Raw genomic sequence first — 19652 nt, forward strand, 5'->3', positions numbered from 1 at the left:
CAGATATTTATTCTAGAAACTGTCAAAAACTAGGACAGACACTTAGTTATGTCTAATATCATTTAAGTATTTCATTTACTTAAGATATTATTCATAAATAAGCAAATACCCCCTATTTGAATCCAATAAAAATAGTTAAAAAATCAAATTCCAGAAGGAAAAAAAGTCAACCCCCCAGTTCAAGAACAAAAACTGGATTTTCGACGGTAGGTGCAATTTTCAACTTTCTAATGTTGGGGTATTTCTCAAATCTAAAAATTTCATAAATCTTAATATGGTAAAACATTGCTAAAAACAAAAAGTGCGGTAAAATATTCATTTGTTTTGATATCCAAAAAAATATTTTCATTTAGAGCGATTTTGACAGCATTCACGCACACCAAATTAAGTTTGATCGATACATAACTCCTTCAATATAAATTAAATTTAAGCAATCTTGGACTTATTGGAAAGCTATCAAAACAAAGTTTTCTAAAAAATCCAAGATTGTTTAAATCTCATTTATATTGAAGGAGTTATGTTCTGGTCAAACCTTATTTGATATCATGTCCAAGAACAATATACAGTATCAAACTTGGATCAAAACCACAAGTAATATTTTTAGTGTTATCTATGTGAAACTAATGCATGGATTGAGTTTAAAATGTCAAAAATAGGCAGCACAACAAGAATCAGGGGAAAAAAATAACTTCTGGGCCTCGAAACCAAGATTCGAGTTAGCTTGGGGAAAGTCCCAAGTTTCGACCGAGATATGGTCAAAATCGAGACGAACTCGTTTTCTATCTGGTCGAAACCTAGTCGAAATCCGAGTTTTAGAACCTTGCTTATAACATCAGAGGAAGCCACTATATTTCCGTTCAACATGGGAAAGAGAACGCTATCTGGACGTGTGCGGTGCGCTGACCATACATCTAGACACAAGGGCAAGCGAAATGACCGCTATGCGTCTCGAGAATTTCCATCTTTTTATAGTAGCACGGGGTCATTTCACACGCCCGTGTCTGGTTACTATATACATACATATATATATATATATATATCCCTTTAGAAGAGGTTTCTGTCCAGCCGTGGCGGGAGCTGGAGCGTCCAACCCTGCTAAATGATAGCAAAAATAGGGGTGGGGTGGTCATTTCACAGGTGGGTCCCACTTGGGCCCTACACGTGAAATGACCACCCCCCTGTTTTTGGGGTGGTTTCTGAGTGCCAGCTCCTGCCACGATTGGATAGGAGCTAGGTCCTATGCCCTTTGAGGGGTAAGGATCATTTTAAGGGATGGAAGAGAGATGGACACATAAGGTGCTAGCATACGGTATGTCGCTAGCATACCCATCCCTCTCCCTAATAATATAATCATGTGAAGATAATAATTACAAAAGTTTCTCTTTTAGCTATGAAAATCTCACTTCCCAGTTCACATCCCTTCCTTTTAATTTTCGTTGTAACCAAACAGAGCCTAAGACGTAGGATAATTTAGTCATTTTGTCATCGTTTCTTAATACCGTTTGTATTTGAGCATCCCAAGAATAATTTTTAAAACTTTTCATTTAATTAGTACATTAAATAGGATTAGGCAAATGTAATTTACCCATTCACTCATAATGCATAATGTTAAAAACACGAAAATGACCCCACATGGAACTTCATATTACCTAATAAAGTAAAGGGTAAGATTGCCTTTTTCTTTATTTACTGTTGGTAACTAATTAGGTAGTGACAGTAGGAATCTGCTGCGATTCGTTCCCCCTCTTTCTCTCTGTATCTCCTTCCCGACCGATTTCCTAGTTTGGAAGTAAAGCTAAAGCTGTGCATTGAAAGGGAAGAAGAATCTCCGACATAGGAAATCAAGGTAGAGTTGTTCTTTCCGGATCTTCAGTATTGAGAAAAGCGAAGCAGAGATCAAGAAGAGATGATGGGATGAAGTCCAAGTGGAAGAAGACGAAGACCCTGAAGAGATATGGCTAGGGGAGAAAGCAGAGGGAAGTTGTGTTCTTACAAGCGAACCACTGTCGTCATCTGCTCCATAAACATCGTTGCTGCTCTTTACATTCTCCACTCTCTCTACACTTCTCTCTATATCTATTCTGATAATGCCGATTCCAACGGTTAGTCTTTCCGGACTAAGATGGTTAGATTGATAGATTTCACCCACAAAATCCTCATTTTGCGTTTTATCTTTTTAATCTACGATTCACTTTCTTTGGGGGCTAGTTTTTCTCTTTTTGGTGAACCGATTTTAGAATTTTGGGTTCTGGGCACAGTTTGTTTCCACTGAAGAAAACCCTTGTATTTTTAAAAAAAAATTTATGTTTATCCTTCTCCGTCCGTTGCTTGTTTGATGAAAAGATCTTTTCTTTTTATTTCAGCTGGTAAATTTACTGAAGATCAGATAAAGAGAATGGAGGATTCGATTCGGATTCGGAAGGCGTCTGAACCTATAGAACTTGTCAGAATGGTGAGTTCTCATTTTGTTTTTGGGTTTTTTTTTTTTTTTTTCCTTCTTCTTCTTCTTCTTCTACTGTTTAGGAAAAATTCTTGATTTTTCTTTAAATCCCCTCCTCTGCACGCCTGAGAAGTTGCGTGCTTTTGGTTATTGTGTCAATATGGACTTGATGTTATTCTATTTTACGTTTGTAAAAGGTGAAGAAAATTAAAGAAGATTTTTCCAGAGGAAACAGTGTACCAGAATTGTCTCGGCCTGTGAAACAGATGGTAACTAAGGAGATTCTACAGAAATTGAAAGGGCTGCATGCTAATGCAAATGTGAGTGAACAGAGAGGTAGGTGCGCTTGGTTTTAATGTAAAATCGCCTATATTTGGTCATTGCTTTACTTTGTACGGAAAAATGGTTTGAATGGAAAGTAAACAGATGACACCGCTGTGTATCATTGTTAGAATGTTTTATTTTTTACAAGGTGGACAACTATCGTCGATTGGTCAGATTGGCCTTAGCATTATTTTAAGCTTCTATTTAATAACTAATCTTTGAAAATCATTATCAGTATTCAAGAGTTGATCTCGAGGATTAATGCCCATATGGAAATGAGAGAAATGGTTCCTTGCCTTACTTGTGCTTAAGCTCTGGCTTTCAAATTGATTATTTGATTCTTATGGGTTATTTTGTACCTTATATGGAGGTGTGGTCCTGTCTACTATCTTCGTAGGAACAGTTGGCATCTCTTGAGGCATAAAAATATGAAATGGAACTTCTATTCGTTTAAAAATAAAATAAAAATATTTTCAACTTTTAAACATTAAAAATAAAATTATAGTTCTAGTATTTTGATTTTGTGAATCTTATGGCATCAAAAGTGATGACCTCCATAGGGTAATAGAACACTGTGTTATATCATTGCAAAATGCATAGATTAATGGCTTCTTTTCAGCATGTTTTCAGCATGAACAAGCAAATTCAAGTTCAGCTTTGAGGGTTGCAGTGTAGGTAGACAGAGATGTTTCTGGAGGACAAGTTGGCTACTGAATATTTTATATTTGAAGTCATAAAATATGCATTTCGTCTGTTATTTCGTTGGGTTGTGTAGTGCTTCGTTCCAAGTGCAACATAATCATTAGACATGTGATTTCCCAGTACAAATAACACGTGAAGCAGAGGTTGGCTTGGGCTTGTATTTTCAGGTTGAGACAGCCCTAGTTCCATCTGTACTATATGCATCCATTCAAGATTTGGATTGGAAATTGCAGCTTAAGTAGGGCTGTAAACGGATCGGATTTGGCTCGGATAGTGCTATATCCGCATCCGCATCTGATTAACTATCGGACGGATTCGGATAGTGCTAAACGGATGCGGACACGGATACGGATCGGATATTTTATCCGTTTACATGTAAATATAGCTTTTCGGATGGCTATAGCCTATCCGTATCCACATCCGTTTAGCTTTCGGACAGATTCGGATAGTGCTAAACAAATATGGACACGGATACGGAAACGGATTTCGGCTATTCATTTACACCCCTAAGCTTAAGTAGAGGATGGGGTGACATTTTTTGGATCACCAGCTGGACTACCACATGTAAGATTTGAACCCTTTGAAAACTGAAAACCTCTCTTATAAACACTATGGCGGTGTAATGTGTTTAGACACTACTGTAGTTTAGTTGGGTATGTAATGGGTGTAATCTTATATCAAGTGATGGTAACATATATATGTCTACTTAGATGTTTCCCTTCCTCAATGACCTTTCTAAAAATTAATACACTTCATACCCAATAGTTCATGTTAGTTGAGTTTGACCAAGTTAGGATAAAAGAAAATAAAGATAGAGTTAGTATGCATATATGCTCATAGACTGCTTGCATTTGAGATGTTTTGTCTCAGACTTTCAGTTACCTCAGACTTTATAGAAGAATCATAACAACTGAACTCCCCATGCTTTTCTTTGCCTATGAGATCACCTATTCAAGGATTTATTTTAGTGAATGAAATAATTTTCATTTTGCTGATAAAAAATATAATTCAGGTCCAATGGATCGTCTCTTTCTTCTTTAGGGTACCAATGTCAATAATATTGGGTACTAGTACTTCGGCATTCCACTCCTTCCTGAGACACTATGTTTTTTCTAGACTGTTTAATAGCTGAGGCATCTAGATCAAATCCACCTAATACGTAGTGAAGAAATGGAATTAATATATGCATAACTTTCTGGGGTATGGAACTGGATATTGGATATATAAGGAATAACATTTACATAAAATGTAAGTAACCGAGTAAAGGATGTTGTGATGGTTGGTGACAGCACAGAGAAAGATAGTCTTGAAAATTAATCTATTTAAGGCTTCTTAGGAGCAGCACCAATTAATTGTTAGATGAGGTAAGGTCTCTCTCTCTCTCTCTCTCTCTCTCTGCAACTCTCCATTTACCAGAGAGGATTTGCGTCTCAGCCATGAACAGTAGTAGGGAGCCAATGACTGCGGATATGGATAGGGATACAGGCACTGATGTGGGTAACAGGATATGACTTCATATCCAGAAATCCTGGACATGGACATGGATTTGGGTACGCAATCCAATATGATGGCAACATGGTTGTGCTACTGGTTTTTCAAGGTATTTATCTCTTTCTAGCAGTGTTATATATTGCCTGATCCAAGAAAAGTCTAGTCTGTAGAAACTTACAGTATATTGGTTGGGGAAGCCACAAGGAAATTGGGAGTTAAAGAGGATGACGTGTTATGGTTGGGAATGAAAAATTCATACTCTAAACATCCATAGAAAGACCAGTTTCAATAAGTATTTGCTTGTGTTGACAATTTATGTTTAAGCCTGTCCAAGTTTATCACAGCCAGTAGAAAGGATTAATGTTGTGATAAGGGAATGAACTCAGCAATCAGTCAACCAGAGGTTAATGAAGAGTAGAGACAACGAGAGAGAACCAGTGTGTATCTTCTATTGCTGGATTCGGCTATATTTTTAATATGTAAACAGTGAGAATTACAGCCAAATAAGTAATCATAAGCCAAATAGGAAACTACCCAAGCAATACATGAAACCAAACCTAACTTAACCTCTTTCACAATAGAGACAGTCCCCCTATCGTGAATATAGCCATACACTATTACCACCAACCACATTAGAGGGTCCAATAGGGGTCCACGACTCCTATCAGACCACAACTTAACAAATGTGATGCAGGTTGGAGGAATTAAGAGTACATGATAATGCCACAAATGACAGGTTGAAGTGGTGAGAAAAGTCATGCGTGCTAATGAACTAACAGAAGAATAGAAGATATGATCCTATATAGAGTGGAACAGGATTCTTATAGCCGACCCACCAATTGCAGATAGGTCTTAGCTCTGTGGAGACGGTATCAAAATATTTTGTTTGGGTAGCATATTCTTTTTTATGTGGGAGTGACTAACAATTATCATTGTCAAGTGAAAATTAACCCTTGATATTGACTAATTGGGAACCTGTGCAGTGATGTTTCGATCAACTAGGGATTAGGCACTTGTTTGGCATATTCTGAAAGCGCATATCAGTATGCGAATGTGAATTGCCTTCCTTAGTTCCCAAAAGAAGAATCTCCATTCATTAAAAAGAATGAATGAATCTCCATTAATTTGAAACTTTCATCCAGCTGTAGGATATCCATGTTTAAGTTAGCAGGTTTTATGCTGCTTTTGCTTTGGCATATTTGTTTTTGTTACACATTCTTTCAAGTTCTTTTGGTGACTGTTTCTGACAAGCAGAGGCATTGGAGAGCTGGCGTCAAGAAAAACTACGAGAGGTCAAACAATTAACACTTGGACAGACAACCTTGAATTCAACCATTCCTGCCAAAGAAGCCAGTATAATCTTTTTCCTTTGGATCAACATCTTTCTTTTTCATTTTTGTTTATTGTGTACAAGAAAATAATTGATCCTCCTATTTTCTTCGGAGCTTCAATTTTCAGAATATTGCAATGATTTAATACTTGTTGCTGGGTATACTAAGAGCTCTTCTCCGCAGAGAAGCTTTTGAAGGCCTTGGAGTTTGATTGGACTGTGCTACTTGAAGAAATTGGTGTTTGGATGCCAGCTGAAATCGTCCACAAGGAACATTATGATAAACCTGAGAGGGAGCTTGAACTTGGTAAAATATTATTTCTTTATGCTGGTTAAACTTTGTTTAATTTCTCTCTAATTTTCACCACCTAATATTCCATCATCCTTTATTCCACTTGTGGAAAGTATGAATATGTTTTTTGGTCTTTGTGTTACTATTAAGAAGCTTAGGAGATTTGCAATATGTGATTGCCTCCAGCATGCTTCATACTTAATATGGTTTTTGTCTTTTCTATGTTCGTCTATTATGGTATTGAATGTATATTTCCCTCTTGGGCTCTATCTCTTTTCTTCAGAGGATCAAATTATACCCGGCCGGCCAATTCCACCTGAATGTCATGCTGAGATTCATACGGATTATGATGGGACTGCTGTCAGATGGGGTCTTACCCACCCTAAGGAAAGTGCTGCTGACTGTTGTCAGGCCTGCTTGGATCAGGCTAAATATGCAAAGCTGGGTGAATTGAAATGCAATATATGGGTTTATTGCCCATCTGAGACAGGGTGCTATTCGCCAGATATTTATGAACACAAGCATCAGGAGTGCTGGCTGAAACATGTAAGGCTTGACTTGGCTTTATAAATTTATTTTTGTTTATTTTAGTTGTCTTGCTGGGTAATATGACCATAAAAAGAGGAGGATCTTTTTTGGGGTCACAAATGTTTGTTAGTTTCCAGGAGATCACATTCCCCACTTTATCCCCATTGAACCCCCTTGTTTAGTTTTTTTAATGAGGGGCAAAACATGTAATTTGGCCAAAGCATGGAAATCCTACTAAAATGCAGAGTAAGGGACCAGTTATGGCAATTTACAAACTATCTTGACTTGCACCATTATTAGGCTTCAACATTTCCTCCTTGCTACCTTCCTTGTCACCTGTACAAAATTTCCACATTTGGGTAGAACCTCAAAGGGTTTGCCCAGAGTGTGGTTGGAATTGGAGACCCATTGGCTCTTGCGTTTCTGGGGGATTTTGGGTTTTAATGCTAGTTACCTTAAATAGCTATTTGCCCTATGTCAAAACTCTTGCAGATTGATTAGGTTCTTCTATTATAGGCGATGAGGAAGGGCAGCTCAGTTTGTGGCTGACATCACATTCTAATGTCTTGATATCATTCATGATTTCTTTCACCTCAGAAGACAAGATAATGTAGTCCTAGATAGGTAGGAGACCTACTAGGAGCCAGACAATAGGATCAATCGCAAAAGGGGTTGCTGGTTCGAATGGACAGCATTAGGATTTAGGTTAATTCTAGGGTTTAGGATGGGAATTTGGGAATGGGTCTTATATGGCTTAATATGCAGGTCTAAGGGGTTATTATGGGATAAAAATAATTGGATTTGGTTTAGTTTGAAAAATCTGCAGAATTAGGGTTAGGGTTTCGGGTTTTAGGATTAAGGATCTAGGCTGAAAACTAGGGTTTGGACTGATCAGAATGGGCTGCAGGTCTGGTCGAGTAGAGGGATTGGTATGGGGAGGCTGTGATCTGATTTTGGTGAAAAACAGATGTAGGATGAAGGTTGGACAGGTTCTAGGGTTTCACAGAGACAATGTCAGATTACGGTTTATGGGGAAAATCAAATAAAAATAAAGGGGGATCGTTGGGGGGAAGGAAAAGGAATGAAAACAGAATTTAAAAATTCAAACTTACAGCAGGAATCCACCGGCAGCAGCTTGAACAAAGAAGGATGGAACCACCTTCAGTGAGAGATCCTCCCAGCCGTCACTGCGTAAAGAGTCAACCAGAGTCCGCCGATCCCTTTCCACCTTGAGATCCACAAGGATGCACACTCACAACGAGCAACGGCAGCAACAAAGGCAACAAGCATAAAGCTGAGTTTTTATTAATCAAAATTCGTGTTCAATGCTGGCCTCCCTTACAAACTTATATAGAAGACTCAAAAATAGACTTAGACACTAAAAAAGAATGGCATAACCCTATCCCTAACCTATTAGGTAACTTAAATTGACTAGGAAACTAAAATACTAAAGGAAATAGGCTCAAAACATGGCTGGACTTATAGAGTCCTAATCCAGCCCAACTTACATCACATGACCACTTAAGTACTTAACCAAGTCACATGATCACTTAAATTGAACCAATTGGATGCAACCAATTTGAATCGGTTCAATTAAAAAACATAAAAATAAACTAAGTATTGGGCTAATCCCGTATGCAACCTATATACCCCTAGTTTAGGCTCATTAAAGTGGCTTATTGCATAGAAAACCCTTAGGATCAAAGGCCCAACATATATATATCCCAACCCTAGACTTATTCCTAATAATATAAGCCCATTTGGGTGATGAATCTGCATCACAAGACTAATGCTCATCAAAATGGGATCAAATTCCTGAGTGCTTCAAGTGGGGACTAGGGTTTCGATGACACAATAGACAAATAAATACAAACCACTCCTCCACTACTGAGCTGCACTAAATTCACATTTCAAATCCTTTTAGTAAAGATTTTTGGCTTGCCTTAGTCATTTACCATTATAAAAAAAGAGCTTATCCAGTGCACAAGGCTTCCTCCACTGTAGGGTCTGGAGAGGGTCATAATGTATGCTCCCTTATTGAATTTACTATTATGACCGTCATTAATTTCCATCCATGTCCCTTCCTGGCTAGCATCAAGGGCATATGACGTCTTGTGAGTTTCTGGAAAAAAGGGCATGTTTGTGACCTCAAATTTGCCATAAGAAAAAAGAAAATTGAGAAGATGTTGGACTTCTAAATTAGCATTATTTGGCAGGCTAATGCTGATCTATTCATAGCTAATGATTGATTTCATGGTTTTGTGTCATTTGCTACAATTTAGTGAAGTTTTTCAATGATATGAACATGGATAATGGGCCACATCATAATGTTCATCTGGATTTTGTATTTGAATTATTGTTTGTGCATCCCCATGAGCAGCATTCTTTAGTGGTGTCCTCAGGGGACGTAGATGCTAGGGGTATCTAGGTAAGACCTGCCTGCATTTATGTGACTCTACCAGCCCGGCCATCACCTTGAATCACGTTGGTGCTTTAGCAACCATATTCTGAAGGATGGAAGTTATATGGTATTTGCTATCAAGGGGTAGAAACTAGGTATCTCAAGATGGCCTATTAAGAGTGTATCTGTCCCAGACTCGAAATCCTCCTTACTCCTATTAGGCATCTTCAATGATGACCTTCATGTTTTATTTGCAGCTTCCCTTACTCGATTGAGAAACTAAGAAAATTGATACCTGGAGTTTGTGTAGCAGTATTTAGAAACCAAACCAAAAAAAAATAAAAAAAATCAATGGACTGGGCTTCAAACTCCAACTTCTTAAATATCACTACCTGACCTACAAATTCTTGTTTAGTCTTTGCTGACCTCACTGAGTCACTGGCTTTTCATTGTGGCAACCTGTTTTGGTATGATTTCTATTTCAATTTCATGGGGTCATAAATTGAACTTATGGTGTTTGGTATGTTTTTCACCTTATTTATGAGAAATTGAAATTAATTTCATCTGCAATAGTGAAATAGCTAAGGTCTTGTTTCAATGTTGAAATTGAAATCAATTTCAAGTCTATTATGCACTCCACTTTAATGAGTATGTGTTAGTAACATGGGTAAATGTGTCATTTGACATGTTTTAGAAAGAAATGAAAGCAAAATATTCTATTTCGCCACCGCCAAAAAAAAAAAAAAAAACACTATTTCGCCACCACTGCGACCACCATCACCACTGCCACCTCCCCCTATATATAGCTGATGAGGAAGGCTAGGATGCAGGAGAACAAACACTAGCTAACCTACAGAAGGCCAGAATAACAGTGATCAAACTCGACAGAATTTGTGGATAGAATGTGGAAATAGTAATAACTCCTAATCTGACCGATGGACGAGGCTGATATTACAGTCGAAGGAAGGCCTTGTGGGGCTGGTCTTATGCTTAAAATTTCTTCCTCATCCAATGAGGGAATCGGGAGAAACAGACAGAATAAGAAAATAGAAAGCTAAGAAATCAGAAAATAGGAAGTAACAAAATACTAGTGCAGTTTTCAATCCACCAGTCTGATGAAGTCCAGAGTTGGATCGAAGGGACTAGAGAAGGGGATGAACAGCATATCAGAATATCAATATAAACTGATGATTAGATCTTCTGAAATCAAAGACTGAAAATTAATAGATGATGCTGTTAAAACAAATCAATCGCATGCACTAACAGTAGAGGAAAATTTTTAGAACTGATTAGAGATTGAAGAACAGTAACATCTTGTTAACAGATTTAGAATTAGAGTAAGACTTGGATGATTAATGATCACCCCAAGCTCTTTATTTATATCATTGAAAATAGAGGACAGAATTACAAATAAGCAATGTGGGACTAAAACCACATAATAGAAACATAATAGAAACAAGAAAGTGTCCAGAATACCCCTGCGGTTCTAACACTCCCCCTCAAGTTGGACCAAATATGTCAATTATGCCCAACTTGACTGGATTAGGATGGAACCACTTCCCAGATAATCCCTTGGTGAAAATGTCAGCAACCTGATCAGTAGATTTCACAAAGGGAATACAAGTCAACCCTTCTTCCAACTTCTCCTTAATGAAATGCTTGTCCACTTCAACATGCTTGGTGCGATCATGCTGTACCGAGTTGTGTGCAATGCTGATTGTAGCTTTGTTGTCGTAGTACAACATCATAGGAAGATGAACAGGAACACCAAGGTCTTGTAGCAAGCCTTTCAGCCAAAGTAACTCACAAATGCCCTGAGCCATAGCACGGAACTTTACTTCAGCACTAGAACAAGACACCACATTTTGCTCCTTGCTACGCCAGGTTACAAGATTGCCTCCTACAAAAGAACAATACCCAGAGATAGACTTCCGATTTGTAGAACTAGCCCAGTCAACATCAGTATATGCCTCTATCCGTAGGTGACCATGAGGAGACAAAAGACTGCCTTTTCCAGGTTCTAACTTCAAGTAGCGAAGAATCCGAAGAACAGCCTCCATATGAGAAGAATAGGGGTCATGCGTGAACTGACTCACAGTACTCACAGCAACAGCAATATCTGGATGTGTGTGTGAGAGATAAATCAGCTTCCCCACTAGTCTTTGGTACCGGCCTTTATCTTTTTCTTTGGGAGAGAAAGATGCCTTTGGAAGATCTGGCAACCTCAATCCCAAGAAAGTACAATAACTTCCCTAGATCTTTAATCTCAAACTCCTGCCTAAGAAACTTCTTCAACCGGCTGATCTCATCACCATCGTTGCTAGTAACCACAATGTCATCTACATAGACTATAAGAACAGTGAGTTTTCACCAGCCCTCTTTATAAAGAGAGTGTGATAAGCATTACTCTGCTTATAGCCCACAGAAATCACGGCCTTGTGAAACCGACCAAACCATGCTCGAGGTGACTGCTTCAGCCCATAAAGTGCTCGTTTCAACTTGCACACTTTACCTTGATTACTGTCAGAAGAAAACCCTGGTGGAATATCCATGTACACCTCCTCACCAAGCTCTCCATTTAAGAAGGCATTTTTCACATCTAGTGTTGTAGATCTCATCCAAGATTTTGATTGCACAAGATAGCAAAACCATGGTTCAAAATCTCGCGATATTTGCGAAATATCGCTTAATTTCGTATATCTCGAGCTTAGAGATGCGAAATCAGGTCGAAATGAAAAAATACCATATTTCGTCGATATCTCGTGAGATATCGTGAGATATCGACGATATCTCGTGAGATATCGACAATATCTCGATATCTCGTGAGATATCGACGAAATATGGTATTTTGGCTTAAAGTGTCACGTGAAGGGGGCTTTAATACAATATTTCGCAAATTTCGGTCCATATTTCGCCGAGAGCTGCATTTGCTAAGGAATTTCAGTCTTTGCCTATTCTTCCACTCTTCCAGCTCTCATCCAACACTCTAGCCATTGTTCGAAGCACATTGTTGTCGGATTTTCACGTAAACTCATCGGAGGGTCATCATCCAAGCTTTTTCCACTATTTAAGGTAAATTCTATTCCTCTAAAACTATTTTTTGAAAAGACTATGTACAAATTTTGTTGGATGGTGATGATATTAATATATGTTAGACACCAGGAGGCCGATCTATAGCCTCACGAACCGAAATTTTTTCCATATGTATTTTTTTTTTTTTTTTCTGGTTTTAAAAATTCATTTTCCTACAATTAAAATAGGAAATAATTAGGGGTAATATGACTTAGATGGTAATGAATTAAATATATGTTAGACACCAAGGCCGATCTACGGCTTCACGGTGTCGGATTTATTTTTCTGCTCTTAAATAATTATTTTAATTTTCGCACATACCACTCCATTGGCATCGGATTATGGTGCATCACAACCTTACGATGGATATAGATATGGATCATCATCATAGGGCGTTTAGTGGGGTAGGGGACTATGACTACCGTCCATCCCAGGGGACATTTGGATCATCTTTTGTAAATAACATCTTTGCATACCCTAGCGGACCTAACTACCAACCTCACCAGCCATACATGCGCCAATGCCATCGCCTCTTGCGGCCAACATCATATCACGGTGGATCATCTTCTTCACCGATTTGGATCGATTGGTAACCCTAGTTTATATCCTAGGATAGGTTACCTACGAGTATGTTGATGATTCCATTTACGTGACACTTGTGGATGACTACACTCGTTTCTTCTCCGATTCTATACCGTGGTCCACATATGTCCTTGAAGGAGAGCAATGGACGTCGACTCAGGAGGCATGAGTGGGATTGATCCGGGGAGGCACAAGCAACTACTATTAGCGAGTTTAGCACTTGTAATTTGTAACTTAAGTTGTGATTTCATTGATCTATGAACTTGTGAGTTGTGACTTGCGAGTTGCGAGTCTTGTGACTTACTAACTTTGACACTTAGTGTATTGCCTTTAAGGCTTTAAGCGAGTTATTGAATATTATGGAGTTTATGAGAATCATGGCACTCATCAATGTGTATTGGCTTTAACTTGATATGTGATGAAGTTAAATACTATTATTAAATATTAACGCCTAATCTATGTGTATTTAACTATTTATACATTAGGGTCGGCGACGTATGTCAATCAAGGGTGCCCAAAACACCAATTTGAATTCACATTTTTACAATTTTATGGTTTAAATGTGTTTATTAAGCTTAAATAAGGCTGTCCATGAAGTTTCGAGGCCTAGATATGGCCAAAAACCCCGAGATGGACCCCAGAAATATTGCAGAAAAAATGCAATATTTCGGTCATATTCAGCGATATCTCGGATATTTCGGATATCTCGGTAGGCCCGAGATACCGATATATCGCGAGATATAGTACTATGAGCAAAACCCAAACTGTATTCAACTTTGCAACAGAGGCAAAGGTCTCCTGGTAGTCAATCCCATATGTCTGAGTGAAGCCCTTTGCAACCAAACGTGCCTTATATCGATCCACAATCCCATCAACCTTCTGTTTGACCACAAACACCCACTTACATCCCACTGGTTTTTTTCCTGGAGGAAGGACTACAAGATCCCAAGTATTATTCCTTTTTAAAGCACTCATCTCTTCCAACATAGCTGCCTTCCACTTTCCATCTGTATAAGTTTCCTGCCAATTTCTAGGAATAGAAACAGAAGAAAGAGAGGACACAAATGCACGAAAAGACGGAGGAAGAGAACTATAAGAAAAAAAACGAGAAATTGGATGCAGGGTGCAAGTACTAATACCTTTGTGATGAGCAATAGGTAGGTCAGAAGGAGAGGTCTCACCAGGAGGAGAAGGAGTTGGATCCTGAGCCGGCAATTGGATAGGGATTGGTGCCACAGTGGATTGTTGTTACCCTTTTTTGGAACATCTCTTTGTGTAGGTAATGGTATTAGATTTGACAATCCTCTTTTGAAAGTCACCGATGGTTCTCTGGACCGGAGTCAACTCCCCCTGACTAGGAATATCACCACCATTATTTCCTACAAGCTCTCCCCTGTAAAGGAACCCCTTCAGATGAGGGGGCAGCAGCCAAAGGAGATGGTGCAGCAGCCATAGGAGATGGGGCAACAGCTATAGGAGATGGGGCAGCAGCTATAGGAGAAACTTCAAGGGGTAGAAACACAGACTCATATTCACTAGAACTAGAACTCTCCCCTTGAAGATGTGGGGATTGATAATAGGGAAGACTCTCATGAAAACAACATCCATACTGACCAGAGTACGACGGGAAGGGGGGTGGTAATACTTATAACCCTTCTGGGTGGAAGAGTAACCCAAAAAGATACACCGCAACCCACGAGGGTCAAGTTTGCCAGGAGATTTCGTGTCCCTGGCATAGCACACATAACCAAACACCTTAGGAGGAACCACAAAGGTGGAATTCCCATGTAAAATGTCAGCCGGACTGCGGGAGTCAAGAACACGGGAAGGCAACCGATTAATGAGATAGGTTGCAGTGAAAACAGCATTCCCCCAATATTGGGAGGGAACATGGTGCGAAAACATCAACGCCCTGACCATTTCCAACAAGTATCGGTTCTTCCTTTCAGCCACACCATTTTGGGCTGGGGTATCAACACAACTAGTCTGATGAATAATTCCATGATCAACAAAATACTTTTGAAATTGAGTTTCCCGATACTCAGTACCATTATCACTTCTCAAAACCTTGAGAGTAGCCTGGAACTAAGTTTGAACCATTTTATGAAAATGCTGAAAACAGGAAAAAACTTGACTTTTGGTATGCATAAACCCATGTGTGTCTAGAATGACAATCGATAAAAGAAACAAAGCAACGATGACCGGAAAGGGAAGTCTTACGACTAGGACCCCAAACATCAGAATGTACCAATTGAAAAAGTGAAGAACTCCTTTTATTTAAAATGGAATAAGTTGAACATTTCCGTTTGGCTAGAACACAAGCCTCACAAAAAAAAATCGGTCTTATCACATTTTTTGACCAAAGTAGGAAATAAAGATGCTAAAGTCCCTAAAGGAGGATGACCTAATCTAGAGTGTCACTGGTAAATTTCAAAAGAGACTAAGGAGTTCTGATGTGGAGATGGTAATGGGGGTGGAGTGAGACGACCATCATCAAGTAAATACAAGCCACCATGCACTTTACCCAATCCAATCGTCTTCCCAGAGACCAGATCCTGAAAAACATAATGTGAAGGAAAAAATGTTACTTTGCAGTTAAGGTCACGAGTAATACTACTAATAGAAAGAAGGTTAGTAGTAAAATTAGGGATATGCAAAACAGAAGACAAAGAAAGAGAGGAAGTGCAGTTGATGATTCCTTTTCCAGAGATGGAAGAAAGGGAACCATCAGCTACTTTCACTGTCTTTCCCAGAAGTTGGAGAATAACGATGGAATAAACTAGAGGACCCAGTCATGTGATCTGTAGCTCCAGAATCAATGATCCAAGAATGGGAAGCTACAGAAGCACAGTGACCACCAAATGAAATACATGACCGAGCAAAGTTTGAACCTAAAGGAGAAGCTGAATTGGTAGCTGATGTAGTAGAGGCAGCAACAACGGAAGACTTGAGCACATGTAGGAATGCCTGTAGATCTTCCTGAGATAGGCCAGTGTCAGTAGTAGGGGTTGTAGCAACAGACTCGGAGTGATTGGCTTTCTTGTTTGGTTTCTTCTTGGCAGCCTGTTTGGCTTCAAAGTCTGTTGGTTTCCCATGAAGTTTCCAACATTTGCCTTTGGTGTGGTAGGGCTTATTACAATGCTCACAAGTGACAATGCCTTTGGTAGAACCATTACCGGAAGGGGAGGAACCAGTAGTCGGAGGAATAGCCGTGGAAGCAGTCTGGAGAGCAGATCTCTCAGTAGGTGGAGGATGGAGCATGGCAGCCCTATGGTTCTCTTCAGAGGAGACCAAAGCATAGGATTGTTCAAGTGTGGAAAAAGAAAGTGGCCCAACACTTGAACTCTAATCTGATCATAATCCACATTCAATCCAGCCAAGAAGTCATAGTCTCATAGACCTGTATCTTATCAACATGCTTCTTGTAAGAGGCAATATCACCAGGAGTAGAAGGATGGTAATCAGAAAATGGTCCAACTGTTGCCAAAGGCTGCGAAGAGTAGCATAGTACTTGGAGATAGTCAATTCCCCCTGAGTGGTATGAAGGACTTTCTTCCGGAGTTCATATACCTGGGCATCATTGCCAAGCTGTCCATATGTTTCCTTGCATGCAGACCATATCTGAGCCAGCATTATCAAGAAGAAGAAATCCACCCACAAGGTCTAATTGCATGGAGCCAATCAGATAAGACATGAGAATACCATTATTAGAGATCTACCTGGTTAGAGAAGGACCAGCTTCAGTTGGCATGACAGTAGTGCCATCAATATGGCCAGTAAGCCCACGGTCAGCAATGGCAAAGTAGGCAGAGCGAGACCATATCAAGTAATTGCTCCCATCCAGTTTGATAGGATTAGGAAGAAAATCACGGGTGTCATTCCTACTGTACCCATTATCAGTAGAAGTAGAGACTTCAGAGTCACCCATAAGTGCAGCAGAGAAACCCAAATCGCAGAGAGGGGCTGTTGTGAAGAGAACCCCAACAAATACTTCAAGAGAATGGCTAGAAATTAGTGGAGAGACCTTTGGTATGATAATAATAAGTGTTCCAAAAATCAGCAGCAACAGAGGCTCAAATCCCTAAGATCGATTTTTTTAGGGTTTTAAAAAAAAACCTGATTGTGGTGAGATCGATGTAGGGAGAGAAGCCTGCAAAAAAACACTGGATTGAGCTGAAACTTGGCTCGAGTGTGGGTCTAGAAGGGACTGAGCACTCCTCCAAATATCAGCACCAACAGAGGACAGCAGCTCCTAGATCGATATTTGTCAGGGTTTTTTTAAACCCTATTTATGGAGAAATCGATCTAAGAGGTCTTCAAGGCAGATCTTGAGATAGGAGCCTATTCAACAAAGGAGCCTGCTGCAGTTCTTGATCTTCAATAAGGGAGATTGGTTCCTTATACTTGAGATGGAATAAATCCAAATATGTGAAGCTTCAAATATCGCAGCCAGGGTGTTGTAGATATCGAACAGATTTATTTAACCATGGAATGAGGTGAGAAAGGGAAGCAGCTAGATCTATGGATCACCTCATCAGTGCTGCCCTATTGGAGAATAGAAAACAAAAGAAGAAAAGAGAGAAGAGAAGAGGAGATCGAGAGAGAGAGAGAGAAGAGAAAGAAGAAGCTGAAATTAGAAGGTAGAGGACCCTAATTCGAAACCTGCTTTGATACCATGTTAATAGATTTAGAATTAGAGTAAGGCTTGGATGATTAATGATCACCCCAAGCTCTTTATTTATATCATTGAAAATAAAGGACAGAATTATAAATTAGCAATGGGGGACTAAAACCCACATAATAGAAACAAGAAAGTCGAATCAGAGTCGTACATTAGGAGTGGTGCACGATTAGGGTTTTGTTCACACGTGGTTTTTGGTCATGGCGGCTCCTCCTAGGGAGGATCGCCCGCCTGATCCTCCTCGCCTTGGGGTTGTTCTTGGTGGGGCTGCGACTTTTGCATCCGTGGTGTAGAGATCTTTGGCCCTGCCACCTGTCGCTATGGAGATTAAAAAACTTTCTTCTTTCTTTGGAACACCAGCGGTGTTCATCTCCACGGAGGAACTGGAACTTTCAGAGCAAGCCTTTGCGACTGCACTGGTAGCCAAATGCAGTTATGGAAAGCCTTTGTTGTTTCTGATCAAGGTGACCCTTCAAAAATCGCTGCACCTGCAAGGCGACTTGGTTGTTTCGACTCTCGACCCTAGGCATGTGCTTCTTCGATTCAATGTCCATGCTGATTTTGTGAAGGTTTGGATGAGGGAACAAATGCACATCCAGGGATTCCTGTTCCGTTTTATGAAATGGACCTCAGACTTTATCTCGGGATGGGAATCTCCTTTGGCTCCCGTATGGATTTCTTTGCCGGGTCTACCCGTTAACCTGTATCAGGGGAATTTCTTGATGTCAGTTGCTGGAACTATTGGCAAAGTCCTGAAGGTGGATGGTGCTACGGCGAACTGCACTCGCACAGTGGCGGCTCGAGTTTGTGTCGAGGTGGACCTGCGTGCCTTGTTGCTGAAGAAGATTTGGATTGGATGTGGTGCGACTGGGTTTCATCAGCCTGTGATTTACGAGAGACTGTCTTCTTATTGCGAATCATGTTCAAAGATTGGACATCCGAAGGAGTCTTGTAGAAAGGTGCAACGGAGGATGCTTGCCGGTGGTCGCACAGAACCTGCAGGAGTGGGTGATGCTATTGTTTCCAACAGCGTTGGAGGCGCAGCGGCAGATGTTGTGGGAGGAGCTAGAAATTGTGAAGGGGTCTTTATTCCTCACGGCGAGGGTACCTCGCATGATGGTTTTGGAGGAGGCAGAGTGACTCAAGGCCAGGGGCGTGCAGCGGCTTCTCGCCGGAAAAGTGGTCGATGGAGGCCTGTGGAGAGGCAGATGGAAGATAGCTCCCTGTTGATTGTGGATAAGGGGCCGTGTGTTAATGCCTCTACTGGTGCTTTGCTCCCAGTGGGCCAGGCAGTGGGAGATTGCCTAGGGGAAGAGACGATAGCGTCAGATTGCCCTGTCGATAGAGCAGGCGGTGATGTTGCTACTTCCGCCTTGGAAGAGGGCGAGATTCCTGGCATTTCAGTTGGGATTGTTGAAGCCGAGAAGGTGAGGGATGACGTGTGTAGGGAAGGACAATTGCGGGAGGACTTGGTGTCGAAGTGTGGAACTATAGAGCTTGCTGGCAGGGGGTTGGTAAATATTCGGTCGCTTTCGGTTGATGGCCCCTCTTCCCCTTACTTTGACGGAAGGACAACGCCTGCTGGCACGAAAGATGATTGGCATGTGCTGGATACGACGGCTATGGAGCTAAGCCGTGAGGCTCTGTTGGACAGTTTCAAGGCCTTCAATGCCATTCTCGATGGGAGGATTCGTAGAACCTTTGAGAGGATGGAAACTGAGCATAGGGCAGTAGCGCCTATTGGTCGACGGGTTAAGAAACAGTTGCCCCCTCGGGCTGCCTTCCTCAGCGCAAGCCAGTTGTATAGGA

The 19652-nt window shown here is 40.3% G+C and overlaps 1 protein-coding gene across 2 annotated transcripts in view; it reads left to right on the plus strand.

Annotated features, from left to right (window-relative positions):
* The first annotated feature begins 1793 nt into the window (after positions 1–1793).
* The window catches only part of LOC122661282, a 32011-nt gene continuing 14152 nt past the window's right edge, over positions 1794–19652 (plus strand). Inside the window, exons 1-6 of one of the 2 annotated variants that reach the window (XM_043856638.1) lie at positions 1794–2102; positions 2364–2452; positions 2638–2776; positions 6212–6310; positions 6472–6594; positions 6863–7125. In XM_043856638.1, the coding sequence (XP_043712573.1) occupies positions 1955–2102; positions 2364–2452; positions 2638–2776; positions 6212–6310; positions 6472–6594; positions 6863–7125 (861 nt within the window). In that variant the 5' untranslated portion in view covers positions 1794–1954. The remainder of the gene's footprint in view (positions 2103–2363; positions 2453–2637; positions 2777–6211; positions 6311–6471; positions 6595–6862; positions 7126–19652) is intronic. The other variant, XM_043856637.1, reaches the window with a different exon arrangement.

Source organism: Telopea speciosissima, chromosome 5 (genome assembly GCF_018873765.1).
Source record: "Telopea speciosissima isolate NSW1024214 ecotype Mountain lineage chromosome 5, Tspe_v1, whole genome shotgun sequence".
NCBI classification, from domain to species: Eukaryota; Viridiplantae; Streptophyta; class Magnoliopsida; order Proteales; family Proteaceae; genus Telopea; species Telopea speciosissima.